The 19422-nt window shown below is 39.4% G+C and overlaps 1 protein-coding gene across 1 annotated transcript; it reads left to right on the top strand.

Moving 5' to 3' along the window:
- Positions 1 to 1099: 1099 nt before the first annotated feature.
- LOC113946576 (serine/arginine-rich splicing factor 5-like) lies at positions 1100 to 17528 on the top strand. Its single transcript, XM_027642047.1, has 8 exons — positions 1100 to 1213; positions 3429 to 3567; positions 7080 to 7150; positions 7900 to 7986; positions 10227 to 10299; positions 14081 to 14154; positions 14981 to 15091; positions 16053 to 17528. The coding sequence occupies exons 2-8, from the start codon at positions 3442 to 3444 to the stop codon at positions 16342 to 16344; spliced, it is 834 nt and encodes a 277-aa protein (XP_027497848.1). The 5' UTR covers positions 1100 to 1213; positions 3429 to 3441; the 3' UTR covers positions 16345 to 17528.
- Positions 17529 to 19422: the final 1894 nt, after the last annotated feature.

Genomic DNA, 19422 nt, shown 5'->3' with positions numbered 1-19422 from the left:
CTGATAATTGAAACCCATGACATTTTATCTGAACACAAGAAAACACTTTTTTTACTCTAAGGGTAGTCAAACACTGGATCAGGTTGTCCAGAGAGGTTGTGGAGCCTCCATCTGGGGAGATATTAAAAAGTTGAATGGACAAGGTCCTGGCAAGCTTGGGGGATTGGACCAGATGATCTCAAGGGGTCACTTCCAACCTAAAAGATTCTGTTTATTACATGGATGTTGAATGGATAGGTTATCTCCATCCTGAAGAATAGAGGGCAGTAAATTTCAACGATGCCTAAATTTAACATACAATATCATAAATGTAACTAAGATATTTACTCCAAGTTAAAGCAGGAAATACAGACATGATGCTGTCAGACAGTGGGGGAAAATGTGCAAACCAAACTGTCATTATATTTTAAAGTACTTGGACAGTGAAGACTTAATAAGCTATGCTACACTGAAGGAACAGCTAACAATTTTTATCTTGATCATCATACTGTAAAATGTCATTAATGACACTGTAAGAATTCCACGAAGTGAGTACATCTGATACTGATATATCAGGAAAGTAGTGTGCTGTTTATGCATGGAAAAACTGCTTCTGCCCTACAGTCCTGGATCTTCACTAGCCACTTTTCCCCACCCAGGGTTTCCCCTTGGGGTCAGTGACATTATAGCGGTATTGTGGTTTTATACAAAGCAGTGCAATTCTGTGTGCTGAAGAGGAGAAGAAGGTGGTAGTAAGGGGCTGGCCACAGCAACCTTTTATTGGCAGAACTGAGTGGCTAAGTGTAACACTTCAGATGAGTTCTTTGGACGTGTGACTTTGCTCCCCCACTTATTAAGCAGAAGTGACACCCAACTTTCTTTGCCGTGTCTTAGTCAAAAGTCAGAGGCAGTTCAGCATCAACAGCTTGCCCAGAGACGCTGTGGGTGCCCCATGCCTGGAAACGCTCAGGGCCAGGTTGGGTGAGGCTCCGAGCAGCCTGGTTCATAAGAGCTGTCCGTGTCCCGGGCCTGGCGCTGGAGCGAGATGACCTCCGGGGTGCCTCCCAACGGCCCCTCCGCGCCTACACCTCCCGTGGTGCCGCGCGGCGCGGCGCGGGCGGGGCGGGTGAGCGCAGGCGCAGTGGCGTGGCGGCGGTCGGAGCAGCCGGCAGCCATTGTCGCCGCGGCCGCACCGAGGCTCCGCACGGCCCGCAGGACTCGCCGCTCCGTGACGGTGTGTGGCGGCCCCTCCTTTGCTTGGGGGAGGCCGGGGCGGGCGCGGGGAGCCACCGGCGGGGTTCTGGCGGCCGGGCCCCGTGGTGGGGTGGGGACGGGCCGAGGTGGGGGAGCCGCGGGCGGAGGCCGCGCTGGCGCCGCGCGGCGCCGCAGGCCCGGGCGCTCGGTGGAGCCGCGGCCGGGCAGGCCCCGCGCTCCATCGCTGCCCCGCGGCGGGGAAGGCTGATCTCGGCGGGGTGGCCGGGAGCCGGCGGTGTTTGGAGGCGAGCACAAAGCTTCGAAGAGCCGGAGGGGCCGGCGGCTCTGCGTGGGCCGGCGCCGCGGTGGCGGCGGGCCTGTGCACAGGGCCCTCCTGCCTTGGGCAGGCGGCGGGCCTGGCGCAGCCCCGGCTCATCTCGGCCGCTCGAAAGGAGGGAGGAGCAGATGGCCGGTTGCTGCTGGGCCGTGCTTCTCGACGGCTTTTCCTTATTTTGTGAGACGCCTGCGAGCGAACTCGGCGGGATTGCGGTAGGAACAACGTGTGAAGCTCCGCGCCTTGCAAGTGTCAATACAGATCTCGCACCCACTGTAGTCTCTGATGGTTGAGTAAATAACCCGCAGGCGAGTTTTTCGCTCCTCTTTTGCCTGTCTGTGACAGTTTCAGTGGTGGTCAGTTCCACCTACCTGCCCCGTATTCATTTCCTTCTGCGATTAGTCTCCCCACCTTGTTTTCCTACATCTAAAAATACTGAACAGCAGCTACGCAGTCGTTTTAATCTTTCAGATCTGTGTAGCTCCCCAAATGAGCGCTATTGCCAGAGTGGCTATTCTTGCCGTGTTTTAAAGCACACAGTTACGTAAGGCTGTCGTTTCTCTGCAAGGGCTTGCCTTTCCCGTAATACCCGCTGCTGGCCTTCCCAGTGTTTGCGTGGTAAGGGTGCACCAGGGAAACCGGGGTACTCCACACTTCGCGAGGGAGGTGAACCAGTCCACTGAACTGAATTTCTGTGTGGGCATTAAAATGCACGTGTGAGCACAAAAGAGAGGATGGCTACAAAGGGCAGCGTTGTGGAGGAAGCACAAAACTTTCCACATGAAAGTGATTAAATAAATAGCCATCACCTCAGGTCGTGATTCGGGGATGTCTGAGGTGAGTCTGAATGCTGTCACAGTTCAACCCCTCGCCCCATAAAAAGCCCAGTACCCAGTTTTCCAAAATTTTGGCACTTCTCAGATGGCACAGCGAGTCTGAGTAAAGAAACTAATCGAAAGAGACCTAATGGGGGTTCGTTAAATTGCGCTAATTCAAAATACTGTGTCCAAATTGACTGGAATTATTTTCACAACTAACATGATATGTTGTCTGTTTACTCTGCCGGCTTTACAGCCCAGTATTGTAAGGCAAAGTCACATCATATTTTCATTCCATACGGCTTGGATTATTTGCTTATTGCATGACAGCGAGCTCACTGAGTGAGCCAAGTAATATTTTCAAGTTACAAGAACTTAAAAAATTTCTAAATCACATAAACTGAAAAAGTGACACCTCAGGGTAAACAATGGAGTTTTCATAAAGTGTCTCAAATTATGTATCCTAGATCAGTAAATAGTTTTAAAAATACGAATATCCAAAATAGCGATTTTTTAAATTTTTGCTGTTGTTGAAATCTCATAATGAAAAAATGTTTTTTCAGAACCTGGCAGACTGTTAAAATAAGGTATTTATGGTTACTGGAAATGGAAACAATTTGATGATGACCGTTTATCTCTTTTATGCTAATACAGCTTTTATTGCAGCAGTTCTTCCAGGTGAAAGCAAAATTTTTATGTTTATATTTCAATGTTTAGCATAACAGTTTTGTTCTTTTTTTTTCAACTGCTGCTAGCCCAGTAATTTAATCTTTGAGGTTGGAGATTAGGGTTTTCTTTCATGCTTTGTGATACAAGAATCTTACTAGTCTGACAGCAAACAAAAATGTTATTTCAGGTATAAGAAGTCATTAAATTACATGCTTAAAAAGGAGAAAATGGGGAGTTCTGTGTGGGTTCTAGCAGAAGTCAGCAAGAGAGGATTTTTTCACTTCTCTTACTATAGAGAATTGGGTTTTTAACATATACCTGGAGGACAGTAAAATCAAATCCTATTAAACCAAGATTTCTGAGATGTAAAAGTGAGCTTAATGACCGTTTTTTAGGTTTGTTAATCTGATAAACAGTGCTGTTTTCTTTCTTAGCATCAACTTTAAGATGAGTGGCTGCCGTGTCTTTGTTGGACACTTGAGCTCACGTGCTCGTGAACGGGATGTGGAGAAATTCTTCAAAGGATATGGTCGCATACGAGAAATCCATCTAAAAAATGGATTTGGATTTGTGGTTTGTAATAACCTTGTTTTCCTTTCTCTTGCTTGTAGGTATTGACCTTGCTAGGCTGATGTCAAGGAAGGGAAGATGATTAAGAGAATAATAGTTGCAATGGGAAATGGAAAATATTAGTATACATTTCAGACCGCTTTTCAGAATTTGGGATTACAGTCCCAGTTTTGCTCAAAGTCTTGGTAATATTCTAGCTGCATTAAATACATTGTTTTATCAAAGGCTTTCATGGATTTAAAATTTATCTCTCATTTCTGAAGACTGTATAAATATCCTGTTATGGCAGTGCAAAATTTTACAGAGTCCTCATCTGGAGAAAAGTTTATACAGAACCACTTATGTTCCTCTCTCGCTCCTTATAAGCTGTCGTATAACAAGTCTGCTTGCTCGTATCTCTGAATCACGGCCTGACATAAAACCAGAGTAGTTGGCTAAGACAACAGGTATAACAGATGCTTGCTGGTGGACTCAAGCAGCACAGCTTTTGGTTCTTATAGCTGAAGTTAGTCGCATTCACCATCAGTACATGTTAACAGGGCCTATGTGTCTGTTGCACTGTTGAATGAAATAGATGGTTCATTGGATTTCAGTTTCCTGGCACTGCTTTCTAGAGCTCTATGCTCCTAAACTGTTGTCCAAATTTTGCGGTTCTACAGGTTCCCAAATTGACTCAGGATCAGCCCATCTCTTAAATATTACCTCCTGAGAACTGAGAATTAGCTGTTCCGCAGCACTGAGTTCAAAGTGGAAAGGGTGATAACTGCCCTCACACTATGGCAGGTTTACGTGCCATTCTTTCTGCCAAGATCAGTCCCTTGAGTGAAGTTACAGGAAAAGAAAAAAAAACAGGCTTTGCCTACTTTAGCCTTTTATGAGTATTGTTCCTTAATGCCTACACATGCTGGTTCCTGGTTGTCCTGCAGTATGAGCTACTTCTTGTTGACTGCCAGTAGGTAAATATGTGTCTCTTAAAGTCCGGAGGTAAATGGCTGATCTAGACGTGAGCCTGGGTTTATTTAGAGTGCTTTTTCCAATTGCCGCTATTTCTCAATCCCCTTTCCCTGAGTGTTGCTCTTCTCTTCTTGGGCAGGGCTGTTGACTCATTCAGGAACAACTTCTGTTCAAATCCTGTAAGCAAGTCAGTCAGTCCTCCCTCCTCTCTTCTCTGGTTCCCAGGCAGAACCATTTTCCTTTCAGAGCTCACTAATAAGATTGAATAATTGTCTCATAAATGTATCTAAAAATTTTAATTGTTCTCAGGATAAAATTTTTTTTCCTTACAACTGAACAAACCTTTCCCCCCCCCAGTCATCCCATCACTCTGCACCCACATGAGGAAATCATTGCTGTTGTCAATGTAACTGTGTTTTAGGTTTTGGAAGATTCTGACTGGATCTCCTTGGAGCTGCCCTTTCTTCAGGCTGAACAAACACAGCTCTCTCAACCTTTTTTTGTTCTCCAGCCTTCTGATCAGTGTTGGTGGCCCTCTGCTAGCCTCATTCCAATTTTTCAATGTCTTTCATGAGCTGGAGGGACCAAAACTGGACACAGTGTTCCAGGTGTGGCCTAACAAATGCCAAGTAGGGTGGGATAACTGGATCCCCTGGTCTGCTGCTTGTGCTCCTACTTATGCAGCCCAGGATGAGGTTTGCTTTCATTGTAGCAAGGCCACACTGCTGACTCATGCTTAGCTGACTTTCCACAAGGATTTCCACGTCCTTTTCGGCAGAGCTACACTCCAGCCACTCAACCCCCAGCCTGTTCTGCTCTTAGGACTGTTTTAACTCAGGTGCAACACTTCATGTTTATATTTTGTTAAAACTTGTGATTCTTGTTTGCCTTACCTTTCAGCCTATCAAGGTCTTTCTGTGGGATGGTTTTTCCTTCTGGTATATCTGTTTCTCCTCCCGCTTTTGTATTCAGGTACAAAATTGGTGAGGGTGCATTTGATCCTGTCATCCGTCTAATTTATAAACACAATGAAGGCATCATTTGTGGCACTTCCCTTGCCATGTTTTTGCCTGTTCCTCTTTGGGTTTGGTTATTTAAGATCTGTATTTATAGAACCACTCACAAAACCAAGTGAACATTGTTGTAGTGTTAAAAGCATGTTTCATTGTGCTTGATTGAAATCATTGCTTGATCTGTGAAACTTATTATATCTACTTAAATTTTGTAGATTTCAGGGTGTAATGTTTTTAAACTTCAGCTCCTAAAGCTAGATAGACTTGAAGACATTCAGTTTGTTAGTTAGCTGAAATAATGGAAGTTGTAGGTTGCTGACTATTGATACTCTTAAATGCTAGGCCTAAATTTTCTCAAGATAATCTTTGCAGCATCATGCAAAGATGTGTGATGTTTCACTTGGTAGTGAAACAGATTTGAGTGCAGAAAGGGGAAGATTGATTAAGCCAGTATTGCTTCTGAAAAGCAGTTTATGGTTATGCAAACACTTTCTTGAGAAACTTCTCTGTTGTTCGTTGCTCACAAGCTGCAGTTCCACTATTTTTTCTCTCTGTCTACACTTGCTTCAAGCAGTCCCTACCCAGCTGCTTGTTCTCTCTGCTTTATTTCTTTCCCTTGTCCCCTTGCCTCACATGGCATTCCTGCAGTTGTACAACCACATAATGAACCTACCTGGGGAGCTGATCTGTTTGAAAAACAACACTGTCTTTTTCACCCCACCTCCTGCACAAAGTGTGCTATTTTTCATCTGGGTAGGTTTCTTGACCTAGTTTCCTGCAGAGCTGTACAAATAGCTTTGGCAAGAACCAGTGGGCTGGATAGTGGGCAGAGGCTACTCAGGCTGACTAAAGCAGCATTTCTGCCAAAAGCGAAGTGAGAGATTCCGTTGGAACACTACATGGAATTATGCATGTTATAGCTAATCTGGACCTGCAGGTGGCCAGTGCTGAAGATGGGCTTATGTTTCATACTCTTCTTACAAGGGCACCTTTTTGCCCAGCTAGTGAGCTGAATTCACTCAGAAAAAAATTAGAAGGGCTTTTTTTCTGGTTTACTCTTTCTTTGCCAGTTCAGTAAGAACTGAATTAGCCCCAGAACTCTTAAGAGGATTTTGGGAGTGCACAAATCTCCTGCTTTTGTTTGCAGTTGATCAGCTCATGTTATTATGTAGGATTTCCCTGTATATAGGGCTGTGTTTTAAACTGTATGCCTTGAAATAATTCTCTCTACCTCTCCCCAAAAGTATTTTAGATACATCTGTAGTAAACCAGGTCATTTAATTAATTTATTTTATAGAGGTCCTGCAAATAGTTATACTGAAACAACTGAGGGAGGCAAAAGGAGTTTGTGGGGTGGAAGGAGAAAAAAGGGTTGTGAATAGGAACACCTTTGCTTTTCAGTTACAAATGTACTATGAATTCACTTTCTTGTTCAAAGTTCTGGGTGATACTTGCTGCAGAAATCTAAAATTTATAAAGAACACATACTTACTAGTATTTGCCTATAACGTGAGGGAAAAGATTTTTTTATTCCTATTTTCTTTCTAGGAATTCGAAGACCACAGGGATGCTGATGATGCAATTTATGAACTAAATGGTAAAGAGTTGTGCGATGAAAGGTAAGAGTGATATCATAATTTCCCTTAAGAACAGAAAAAGTGCTTTGCATCCAAATGCAGTGTATTATCTTGTGCTCTGATGCCCATTTCTTTTGGCTCTGTGGTGGGATACTTTAAAGACATTCATGGTGATTCAGGTTGGGACTGGAGGAGGAGTGGTTTGGAGCAGGACTGACTCTTTTCTCTCCTTGCACTTAGTTCTCTTTGAAAGCTGACTCAGGGTCTTGTTATTAGAAGAAATATTAGTAAGAGGGAATTAAACTTATTTGTTATTTATCTGTCTGTTGACCAGAAAATAAGATGATAAACCTGTCATCATTTGGAGCGTTGCCCTTCAGTTTGCAGCAATGGGGACTATGGTCATTGTATGTTACTGGAATTTTTATTATGATTGTGGAAGCTGGATTTTAGGTCATTAGGTTTTTGTTACTTATTTTGGTACTCTTTTGTCTCTGTGGTTATTCTTGGGCTCTGGTTAAGCAAATTCAGGTGTATCAGTCTAAATTACAGACCTGTGACAATTTTCATGAAAAGTCTGAGGGATGTGAATGAGAAAAGAGAAACCCACTGGTCTGGCTCATTAAGAAATGCCAGTGATTGTGTTATAAATCATTCTTTGCAAGGGCAAGATAATTCCTGTTTGTGCACGTGTGCTTCCAATTGTGAAAGATTTTTTAAGTCAGTGTCAAATACTTGAAGTTTGTTGGTTTATTTTTTCATGTGCTGTTTCATTTTGTTCCTGTCATAAGGGTCACAATTGAGCATGCTCGAGCCCGAAGAGGAAGGGGGAGATTCTCACAACGGTTCAGTTACTATCAGTCTCAGAGTGGATCTAGGTAGGTAGTCTGGACTCTTTTTCTTCCCAACACAGTAACTGAAGAACTGGAGTGAAAAATTGTTTTCTTCTTGTGATTCAGGGATCCAACACTGCTCTTGTATAGCTTCACGAATACGTTCTCAAACTGTGTAGGTCCACTACTATTATTTGCCTTCTCTGTCTGAGGAGAGTGTGGATTTTAAAGCTGTTTAACTGTCTCGCAGAGGTTCACAAACGTATTGTGAAATGCTCCTTTGCCATATTGAAGGCACTACGTTGGTCTTGCTTCCTCCCATCACGTAAATTATGTGAAGGAGTATTGCTGCAGTTGTAATGGCTGTTTTTAACACTAAGAAAAATGCCAGACTTAGCATCTTGAAGCTTTTGTCATCAAACTGAGCTTACATGCTAAGTACAATTATTGTAGAGCAACAGTTCAAGGTACTTACTGTCTAACCAAGCTTTCACATTTCCAGTTGTATGGTTATCAAAATGCTTAGGTCAGCACAGGCTAGAAAAGGAGCAGTGCTAGGGCACAAGATACTAACACATGCAGAAGTGTTTAGATACCAATTGACTAAGTTTGCTGACCAAGCAGGTGCCTTACTAAAGGAGAATCTCTGTCCAGGAGTGGAGTCTGAAAAACAGGACATAGCTCTTCTCTAGAATACCTCTAGTGGACACGCAGTATTTGTGGAGTTGTTCATTTTCAATGATTTGAGCCAGTGGTGAACCTTACACCAACTTCCAGTGAAAGTTCTGCAGATTTGAATATATTCCACCACACAACTAGTCATTACATCTTTGTACTTTATATCTCCCTGTGTGAAGTAAAAATGTATGGAAAAGTTTGCTCTGTAGAAACATTTATAGCCGTGGCCTATGCAGAGTAGAGATTGAAAGAAAGACAAAGATAAAATGGATAGAAACCTTTGTTTCAAAGTCAGAATTGCTGCCAGTTACAAACCAGTAACATCTGATTTGCATATGAAAGTATGCTAATTAGGTCGTTTTTTCTTAGTGGCAGTAACCTTGATGTGGAATGATTGGTCTGAGGTCCAGGCTAAAAGAGGACTTGTAAAGTAAGAAGTGTGATTTAAGGTTGTGGGCATGTGACGCTATAGTCATGTTCATGATGTCAGACTGCCAGTGCCAGACAGGAAGAGACTGTGGTTTGCTATAATGGAAAAATGAGACAGCCTGCCAGTTTTGTGCCTCTGGGACCTCTGTTTAAATACCTGGAAGATATGGATGTTCTGAAAAAAATTGGGACACTTTGAGTTATGCACTGAAATGAAATTGCCTGTGCTTCAGTGTACAAACCAATATGCACAATTTAGGATTGTGTTTCTGTAGGAGGAGAAGATGAGAATAATTTTCTCTAAGGTCAGTGCTCTTGATTCTTGAATCTTTTTTCTAGTAAAACAAAGTAGTGTCATTGTTAGAATCCTGCATTACTTACCAAAAGACTGGCATATCTTTTTCCGTAATTCTCAAATCTCTTTCTATTCAGAATGACTAAGATTGGGAGCAGAAAAGACTTGCAAGGGTATTCTCTTCAGATTTACATTCTTTCCAGATCTTTTACTGTCCTGTATGAATATTTTCAAGCCACATTTTCATTTTTGAGAGGGTCTTTAATTTTTTGTTAAATTGAAAACATCAGCTTTCATTCAGGAACTGTAAACTGCCATAGTTATTTCAGGGCAACCAGTTCATTAGCTCTCATTTTACTGAAATAGGAATATTTCTATCAAAAAAAACCCCTAATATAGATCATGGTGGTATTTAAAAATATTAACAAGTTATTTGGAATTTAGAAGCATGAACTGAAATGCCTTTGAATTGTGCCTTCTAGCTCCCAGACCTGAAGCAGAATGGAACAACATAAAAAAAGATAGAAAAAAAGATTGTCTTTTCCATAAGTATAAGCCAAACAGGTCAAATACCAAAATTGAACTAAATCTCTTTCCATTATTTTCATTCTACCACACATTTATTTTGGTGTATCTAGAAAAAAAAATGGCAACTATATTGACTGCCTTGGTAAAAAGTTCATCAAAATTCTTTTTAATCCCCGTGTAGCAACTTGCTTCTAGTAGGGGAGACTTAAATATGTTCTTGACTGGGGAGAAGTCTGCAGTCCAGCAGCCAGGAAATTACTTCAGTCTTACTGTAAACTGTAGAAAATGTCAGATTTCTTCAGTTCAAAATTCCTCACACTGGAGAATTTTTTTTCTTCTCCTTTGAATTCTTCAGCCGATATGGACCTCCTGTTCGTACTGAACACAGGATCATTGTTGAAAACCTCTCCTCCCGTATCAGCTGGCAGGTGAGTTAGCATCTTATCTTTTTTTCAGACCTTATTTTACTACCCTATATGTAGACTGCTTTCAGCCTAATTTCTTAATAAAGCCATCATAAATATTTAATGTGAACAAAAAGCTTCAGTGATTGCTAAAAATTATCATTCCAACACTTAAAGAAGTCTTTTGTTTGATAGCTGTGCAAATAGCTCTATAACTAGATTTTGTAGTTGGGAAATGATTCTCCCTTACTTGTGTTTACCAATTAATAAAACTTTTGAAGACTCTAGATTGTTTCTAAAATACTGAAGCATAACATTGATTCAAATGTCATATCATCCTTTTGTATTGTTATTGTATTGAAGTGCATGCCTTTGTTTTGAGTGAAATTTAAGGTCATTTCATATGTTTTGCAAAAGACTTTTGTGACGTGATGCATGATTGAGAAGTCTGGTAATACATGGTTATAATGGAGGGAATTTTAAGAGAGCTACTGTATCAAGTATGCTTACTGTAGATATTTTTTAAAAAAAAACCCAGACTTTCAGTACTTGTCATGTGAAGATTTCTTACCACCTTTCATTTTTGTTTTTTTCAACCTTTGCTAATGTTTTGCTAATATCTAGCTGGCTTTTAACAGAATAGCCCTATAATCAATTCCTTTAGTTGTGTTCTGCGTGGTATACAGTCTATAGAAAGTTCACTTTTTAAGGGCGTAGCAACAGATGCTATTTATGAAAGGTGAGTGAATAGTGGAGTTTAGTCTTGCTCATTAAGCTTTATTCATTAACCTATATTCAAAGAATATAAAGAGACTTTAACTAATGTACTGAAAGATGCAGTAGATGATGTTGAATGTTCAGAGCCTCAGTCTTGAAGCCACTTCCCCGCGAGGAGGCTGCTCAGCTTACCTGGAGCTCTGCTGATGTGTTTCATAAGAGTTTGGGTGCAGTCCATGCAGATAACCAGTTGAACTAATTTTGTTTATCTTCTGCATCACAGGTTCAAAGGGTTCATAATTGTACAGTTGTGTTAATTTTTGAATAGCTAAAAAAAAAAACTGAGTTGATGTGATGAACAAGTGGATTTAATCTAAATATCTTCTGGGTATGCTACACGGTTACATTTATGAAGAGATTGTCACTTGGAAACGACAGTAGGGACCAGAGAAGTAAGCTATAGTGGAGTGTCAAGGAGAATAAATCATGTTTAGTGTTAAATTTGTAAGTTGAAAAAAAAAATTAACATTTCTTTAAGTTTCTTTTACTTGTGAATATTTATAATGGCTTTATGTGTACTTACATTTTAATCTGAAGCCTGTCCAATTCAGATTTCATACTGGTGAATCTTAAGTATTCTAATTAAATGTTTTAATGACTTAAATATATGATAAGTTAGCATAAGAAACTTGACTTCTTGATACTTGCCTAAATAGACATCATTTGAAGCTAACAACCACATGTAAGCTGCATTTAGTTTTGAAGCTCTACTACTTTGATACTGACTATAGTGTTTTAACTTCTAACTGTGCTACTTACACAACAGATTAAAATAGCTAATGCATTAACAGTAGTGGCATTATTCTTCCCTTCTAATCCTTGAGCTGCTAGGAAGCACAGTTGGTATAGAACCTTGCTTTAAAACTTAGGCACCTAATTTCATCTTTGGTGTGTCCAGATCCCCATGCTTTGAGAACATCTGTCTCCTCTAGAAGTTGTTATGTTGGGATATTAAAAAAAAAAAACAACAAAAAACCAAACAAACAAGCCACAAAATTGTTAATAGATAATCTCATCTCTAAGTAGTAGACAAACTGTTAGAATTCTCCTACTTTAATAAATGTATTTTTCTGCATGTTCAGAGCTTTCCAACCACCCTCATTAGTTCTTCAGTATCTGTGAATTTTCAGACAGTTGAGAAAAGTAGCTCTGTGTTACATCAAGATGTATTTTTTAATAGGTGTTTGTTCTATTTATGGTTGTCCTACACTTTATATTTTTTTGCTGTGAAGGACAACAGGGTTTTCTTGTGCTGTTTGAAGTGAATCAGAACAGAAAACTTAGGATAAAATTTGGTTGTTCCACTGGTTAAGTAAAACTAGGTAACTTCAAAACAATCAATAACAGAATGTCGAGCTTTTATAACACATGCACACTTACCCTGTTTTGAGCAATAATGCCAGCATCTTAATCACGTTGTCATTGCTATTACAAAAGATATTTCATGTTGATGATTCTTAGGATTCAGCATATAGTGTGGCAAGACTGGCAGCCTCAATTTTAAAGCCTAAAGTTATTGAATTAGGAAATAATTATATAGATTAACAGTTTAAATTTCATTTTGACTTACCAGTCCTGGTCTGGTTAAACTCTCACTGACTTGAGCAGAGCCAAAATCTCTAAACTGAGGTAAACATACGGACGTTGGATGTATGGTTTTTAATGGTGCTATAGGGCCTATTTTTCATTGCTATTTCTTTGTGTTAAGTAAGACCTGTGAAATAAGAAAAATTACTACTTTGCATATGCCAGTTTTTAACAAAACTATTGAATTTTAATTAAAATACTATATAAAATTAAGCTTTCTCATATTCTGTGGCAAATGTTCTAAAGTTTTTCTTGGCTTTTTGTTTTGTAGTCTTTTCTTCCTTAAGCATATTTCTAACCAAGTGCATTTTGAACCTCTTCTAACAACCTTGATTTGGTTAACCTTCATTTTTCTTGTGTGGAGGAAAAAGAACCAAAGATTTGGGGGTTTTCTAGTGGCTGAAATTCTAGGGTTTGGCCTGTTCTGAATTTTCCTTTTGGTTCCTATGACACTCCTGTTTTTTGGCGATCTAGATCTTGGTTTGCCTGGGTTTGATCTCGATTGGCTAGCACAGATCATCCTCGGGTTCTTTAGCCACTTCTGGAGACTGGAGACTATGTCCAGTGCTTTCAGGGCCTCTGGTACCTCCGTGAAGCATATTGCTATGAGCCATCACTCTGCCTTTCTCATGTAAGAGAGTTCCTCTTGGCCAGCTAGGTATTGGACAAGCAACTCTTTGCTTAAGGTACCTTCTTATATCACCTGCCACTTGTGGCTTTTTGCGGTAAGTAGTCTGGGATTATAAAATACCAGATACTGTTTGGTAAAAGTGCTGCCTTAACTTATACAGATGTTTAGCTTTTTTGTGACCTTTTGCATTATTTGTTTGTGCTTTATCTATTGCTAAGCAAGTAATTTTACTGTTTCTGCGTGTTTCACCTCTGTTAAGTTTAATAAGAGGATTCTATTGACGTGACACTGTAGTGTCACAGATATTCAAGTGAAACTTAAGAAAAAACATTCCCTTTGGAAAATTTTTGATCATATAGTAATTACAAGGTTTTGCTTTTAATTTTACTGGGAAGTTGGGGGAGGTGAGCATATAGGATGAATTTGTCTACATATATTGGATTGTCATTTAACTGGGGTGTTAGTTATGAAAATCTGCATTTATACTATGGTGCTTCTCATCTCTTATTGTTCTGATTTCAGTGCAGTGGTATTTAAAGTATTGCACTGTGTTTTCATAACACCTGTTTTTGGGATGCAGGATTATCTTAAAAGCAGTGTTTTATTCACTGTAGTTGTAAAATGAGGGCTCTTTTCTAAATGCAGCTGCTATTACAGTTTCAAAAACTTTTTTTAAATTATATGTATATTTTTATACATATAAATTGAAAAGCATTAAGCAGTTTTAGCAGAGAAAGCTTTAGGGGAGTATTACTGGTAGCTGACTCATTTGTGTCATGCTTAAGATTAAAATGTTAAATTTTGCTGCAGGACTTGAAAGATGTTATGAGAAAGGCAGGGGAGGTCACCTATGTGGATGCTCACAGAAACAACAGGAATGAAGGGTAAGTTCACTTTGTGTCTAAATCTGTATAACCAAAACTGTTAAGGGCACAATTATTCTTGTGATATAAAAGAAATGAAATATAAATCTATGTTGTGGCTTAGATGCTGAAATTTGTCCAGTTAAAAAAAAACCAAAACAACACAAAAAACAATCAGTCAGAAAGTAGGAGTTCAGTATTGAACTCAAGTCTCCATACTCTACCACGAAAACAATGTGTGAAAGCAGAAAGGAAAGAGAGAATACTTTTCAACAGTTAAATTAAGCTGTCTTTAACTTACTTTTATATAATCACTTATGAGTTGACTCCTGAGGCTAAAATACCTCCTGTCTGTGGCTGGTTTGCACTGCCTCAACAGTCAAAGTCATGAGAAATGAACATAACCAACCTCCACAGAGAATACCTACTTGACTGCTCTCCATTCCTGATTCTGCAGGCTACAAAAGTACAAAGACTGAATTTTTTGTATTCACTGTTAAAAATTCTTAAATAGGGCAGGAGAATTTGCAAGTTTATTTTGTTTCTTGGACAGCTTTGGAATACAGTTTAGTGGAGGACTGAAAGATACTTCCTCAGCTGGTGCAGGTTTGTGTAGCTTCTTGCATTGTCTCTCATTGCAGATGAGAGTTCTGGTAATGTTAAAAGTATAGATGTGAAAGGTATAGGTGGCTAGTACTGTTAGTGTAATATTTTCCTGTTAACCAAGTTAAAAATTCGTTTTCAGAAGATAAAACATCAAACCATGAATCAACAGATTGAAAAAGGGCCAGACGTGTTATCCTTTTTCGGTTTCTCTGAAACTTTTTTTTTTCATGATGCTAAACAGGGTTGTGGAGTTTGCATCTTACAGTGACATGAAGAGTGCACTGGAAAAATTGGATGGCACTGAGCTGAATGGACGCAGAATTAAACTGACTGAAGACCACAGAAGGCATAGGTATGCCACCTGACCTGATAAAATTCTACTGAGGGCAGGGATTTGGGTAGTATTGGTGCCAAAGTTTTATTATCTAATTTTTTGTCCCCAAGCTAAATATCACTGCACAGAACCACTTTCTAGCAATGTAAACAGATTAAGATAAGAAGTAACTTGCTGAAACAAGGTAAATAGAACACTTTTGGATGAGAGTAAGATTTTTTTGTAAGACAAAATGTGATATTATAATGAAAGAACTTTTAAAAAGCTATACATTTTGGTATTAAAAACCTTTAATTTGATGGAAAGTTGTTTCACAGTTCTGTGAAATGTTGATAAATAGTTCTTAAGGCCAGCTTTTTTGTGACAATAAAAGAAAAACAATTAGCTTGCTTGCATTATTCCTAAAGCAGTTCTGCCACTTGATCATTAAAAAAACATGTTGGCTGAGCTTTTTAATTTTCTTTCTTAAAAATAAATCCATTTCTTTCCATGAAAAAAGGGATGCATTACTAATTAAGGTGTTAAACTTTCAGGCATTAAAGTGTGCTAGTGTTCCACACCTTTAGAGACTTCTTTAGCATCTAGAAAGAAACTTACTAATTTTCATGGGCATTTCTAGAGAGAATAAATACCACAGGTATGAAGTTTCATTTCTGTGTTTTTCTTGACAAATGCCTAAAAATTGGTTTGTCTCCTTCTGGCAGGAGCTGGGGGGAGGCATCTTTTATTCAGCAGTTCATATTTTGCCAAACGAGAAGAGAATGTTAAGGCCAGCAGCTCCGGATAGCCTTGACCTAAGATACTGTCATGATGGAGCATAACAGAAATCTAGCAGCACTCTGCAATAACTGAATGCTGTGAATAGTGCATTCAGATGTTCAGATTGATGTGCCGTGCACACCAAGTAGTTGAGAATTTTAATTGATTACTTTAAATTTAGTAGGAGTTGAGACTACAGCTTTTAATTGTGTTTCTCTAGAAGCAGATCTCGATCAAGGAGTTACTCAAGATCTCGCAGCAGGTCCAGGTCTACAGGATCTTCCAGATCAGACAGCCGGTCCAGGTCCAGGTCAAGATCAAGGTCCAGGTCCAGGTCTCGCTCTCGATCCCGATCTCGCTCTCGATCCCGGTCTCGTTCTCGCAGCCGTACTCCTAAAAAGAGTTACTCCCACAAAAGCCACCGCTCCAGCTTGATAGCTTCTTCCCCATCTCCCTCTTCTTCTAAAAGAAAATCTCGTTCTAGGTCGAGCTCTGCTCATAGCCGTAGTTAACCTGCTCTAAGAGATGTATTAAAGCACTTAATTTGATTCAAGTTTCTCGAAGACTTGAGACAAATCATATATGAGAACTGGGAGGGGAAGAGTTAACATGATGAAAGGGTGACCTCCTCTTACATTGCCAAAGTGCCTGTCATCAAATAGGCCATCTCTGTGAGGAGGGGCTGGCTGTCAGCTTTCTTCTTTCAGTGAAGTCTGGAGTGGGAAGTCTTTTTTATTTTTTTCCCTGCTATTAGTAAACATTTCTATCATAGATATATTATGTACACATAATGCTGAGGTAATGGGATGAGACAATACGCTGCTTTCTCCCTATCTTGCCCCCACTTTCCCCTCCACCTCCAAGGCCTTTGACTTCCAAAATACTATGTTAGCTTTTGTCCTTGGTATTAAGTCCGAGAACAGGAAGTATAGATTTTAATCCTTTAAGGTTCTGTGGCTACTTTTCTGTGCGAGAATGAATGGACCAGATGAAATTAGTTTAGAGTTCCCTTTTTTCCCTGTTGCTTGGCTTAACAGGCTGTTTTAAGTTCCAGCTTTACATGACCTTGACAATATGCTTAATTTGCAACAGACTTTCAGGAATACACATTGTTTAGTTGAATATTGCTCATTTGGATAGTGAATCAATACAATGTTAAGCAGTAATGAAAGCTGGAATTTTCTGTTAAAATGAAACATACCATCCAAATGTCAGGATTATTGAGAATCCATTATAATAATTTTACAGTCATTCACTAGTATGTGGTATTGTATGTATAGGCCTTATTTGACAGGTGATTCCATAAAACTGCACAGAAATGTCAATATGCATGTCCATGTTTTTGATGTTTATAAGAGTGACATAGCTTTCATACCCTGAAGTGTGATACTGAATAACATGTGTATGACTAGCAATAGTCTTGATGGAAAGGAAGGTTATTTTAGTAATGAGAGCAGCAAAAAATATCCCAGGAAAAGTGTAGTCAAATCTCCTGAATGCACAGTTGTTTTGATTAATAGAAATTTCCACCTAAAATACTGTTCGCTCTTAAAATTTGGAATTAGGTACTTTTTTTTAACTTCTGTATCGTTAAAGAAGGGAAATGTTTTTGGAAAAAATATGTAAATTAACCCCAAAGTCTTACATGTGTTTAAATGTACCATTCCTAATAAAATCAAACCTTTTTCTGGCTTACTTTGCAGTTTCGTTTAATAGTGTTTGTTGTTTACTTCATAAAATCTTTCTAACACGATCACAGAGGAATTTATTTGAAGGTATACCTGTATGGAAGCAAGCAAAATGTAAACTAGAAACAAGTTATGATATGTAAGTAACGAGATCTGACTAACAGGACAGGATAGGATTTTACTGTCATGGCCAGCAGTGGCTGTTTGAATGGATGGCAAAATATTCTTTCCTTGCAGACAGGTTTGTGTGATACATTCTGGTCCACCAGTTCAGCAGAGGAATCAACAACCAAGTGGCTGTAAGTGTTGGAATCTTTCTGTAGGTAAACTCATTTGGTAAACTTTTGAAATACTGTACTAGAGATTCTTATTATAAATATGCACACAACTTCTGTGCATATAAGGCTTCAAGGTTGATACCCTTTATAGAGCCAAGTTACTGGTGACCCTGCCCATAGGAGGAGCGTTGGAACCAGATGACCTTTAAGGTCCCTTCCAACCCAAACCATTCTGTGATTCTTTGCATGTTTGGCATGATGTGATTTGAATATTCTAGCAGAACAGTTCAGAAGGAACACTAGACAGAAATCACTTTGCAGTGGAATCTTACTAGATATGACTGTTGGGAAAGCTGGAGTATGCTCATCTGTGTTAAATGTCAGTGTTGGTTTTGGTAATTTTGTTAGGCTACCAAAAAAATTCCCCAAAATGTCCACTGCCTTACCTAGTACCTTTGAGATTGGCAAGTCCAACATCAGAGACCTTCAGTGCTTCTGAGCGCAGCATGCTTACCTCACATATTGTTAAAATGTAGAGTGAATGTAGATCTTCTTTATTAAATATTCTTTCTTGTATAACATTATTTCCCTTCCATAAGTTTCCATTGATTCAGTCAGCAGTGGCAACAGTAAGATGAATATAGACCTAAGAACCAGCCTCCCCTTCTCTCCCCTAACACCTTGAGGTTATAAGCAAGTTTAGCATCATCATCATGATTGCAACCATAAATACACACAGCTTATTTCTGAACCTAAGGCCCAGTCTGCCCATAGATTTGTGTTGCTGTTAATAATGGTTAGAAGTGGGGTTTTTAAACTATATTACTGAACTGATAGTGGTTTAGTGCAGGAACACCTATGACAGTATTTATTTTCTGTGCTGGCACAGTAGTGATTTAAACATCTTTGCCAGCACAGCAGCATCTAAGTTAACTGTAAAGCTGGTTTCTAAATGTAGCAACAGGTAACTAAGGGCTGCAGATTGTAGGGTGGTGTTACCAAAGCAATGTGACACAGTGGAAACTGACCTCACTAATTTTTTTTTATGTTTTTTAAGGTGGCAAGCAGTGGCTCTTTGTTCCCCTAAGATACATAAAGGTGTTTAGGTGAGGAAAAGGCAAGTTTTTGAAATACTAGGAATGTAAGAAGTTAACTTTGCAGCTTTCTCAATATTTATTTGAAGGGCAAGGATAGGACTCTTCAGCTAAAACCAGTTTTCTTAAAGGAAAGGTTGAGTCCCTGGTTACTCGACTCTTAGTTGTTCCTTTTGGTGTATTAATTTTGGTGCCTGGAGAAATAATGGATTTTGAAGCCCCAATTTTTATTTATTGTGTATGTGACTTCCATGACTTTTTCTGTATCAAAAAAAGCCTAAGTCCTTAAAAAAATATACATAGGGGAGAAGGCGGACCAGTGGTCTGATGTCACGCACTCCCCCTTTCCTGCTGTGTCACCACCAGACTTGTTTTTTCTTAAAAAGGACAAGCTATGAATAGCAAATGGGATTTTTTTTTTCTTTTAGGAAAACAACCACAAAAACAACTCAAACCTCAAGACTCATATCGGGAAGTCTTAACAATTTTGCGCAGATTTCAGAGCAGCACAGCCCTGTTTGGCACGTGGT

Source organism: Corapipo altera, unplaced genomic scaffold (genome assembly GCF_003945725.1).
Source record: "Corapipo altera isolate COAL_440 unplaced genomic scaffold, ASM394572v1 23b, whole genome shotgun sequence".
NCBI classification, from domain to species: domain Eukaryota; kingdom Metazoa; phylum Chordata; class Aves; order Passeriformes; family Pipridae; genus Corapipo; species Corapipo altera.
This window is presented reverse-complemented; position numbering and strand designations above follow the sequence as displayed.

Coding starts and splice junctions, on each gene's coding strand:
- LOC113946576 (XM_027642047.1), top strand. CDS start 3,442: ATGAGTGGCTGCCGTGTCTTTGTTGGACACTTGAGCTCACGTGCTCGT. Junction 3,568..7,079: donor AAAATGGATTTGGATTTGTG/GTTTGTAATAAC, acceptor TTTTCTTTCTAG/GAATTCGAAGACCACAGGGA. Junction 14,155..14,980: donor AGAAACAACAGGAATGAAGG/GTAAGTTCACTT, acceptor GATGCTAAACAG/GGTTGTGGAGTTTGCATCTT.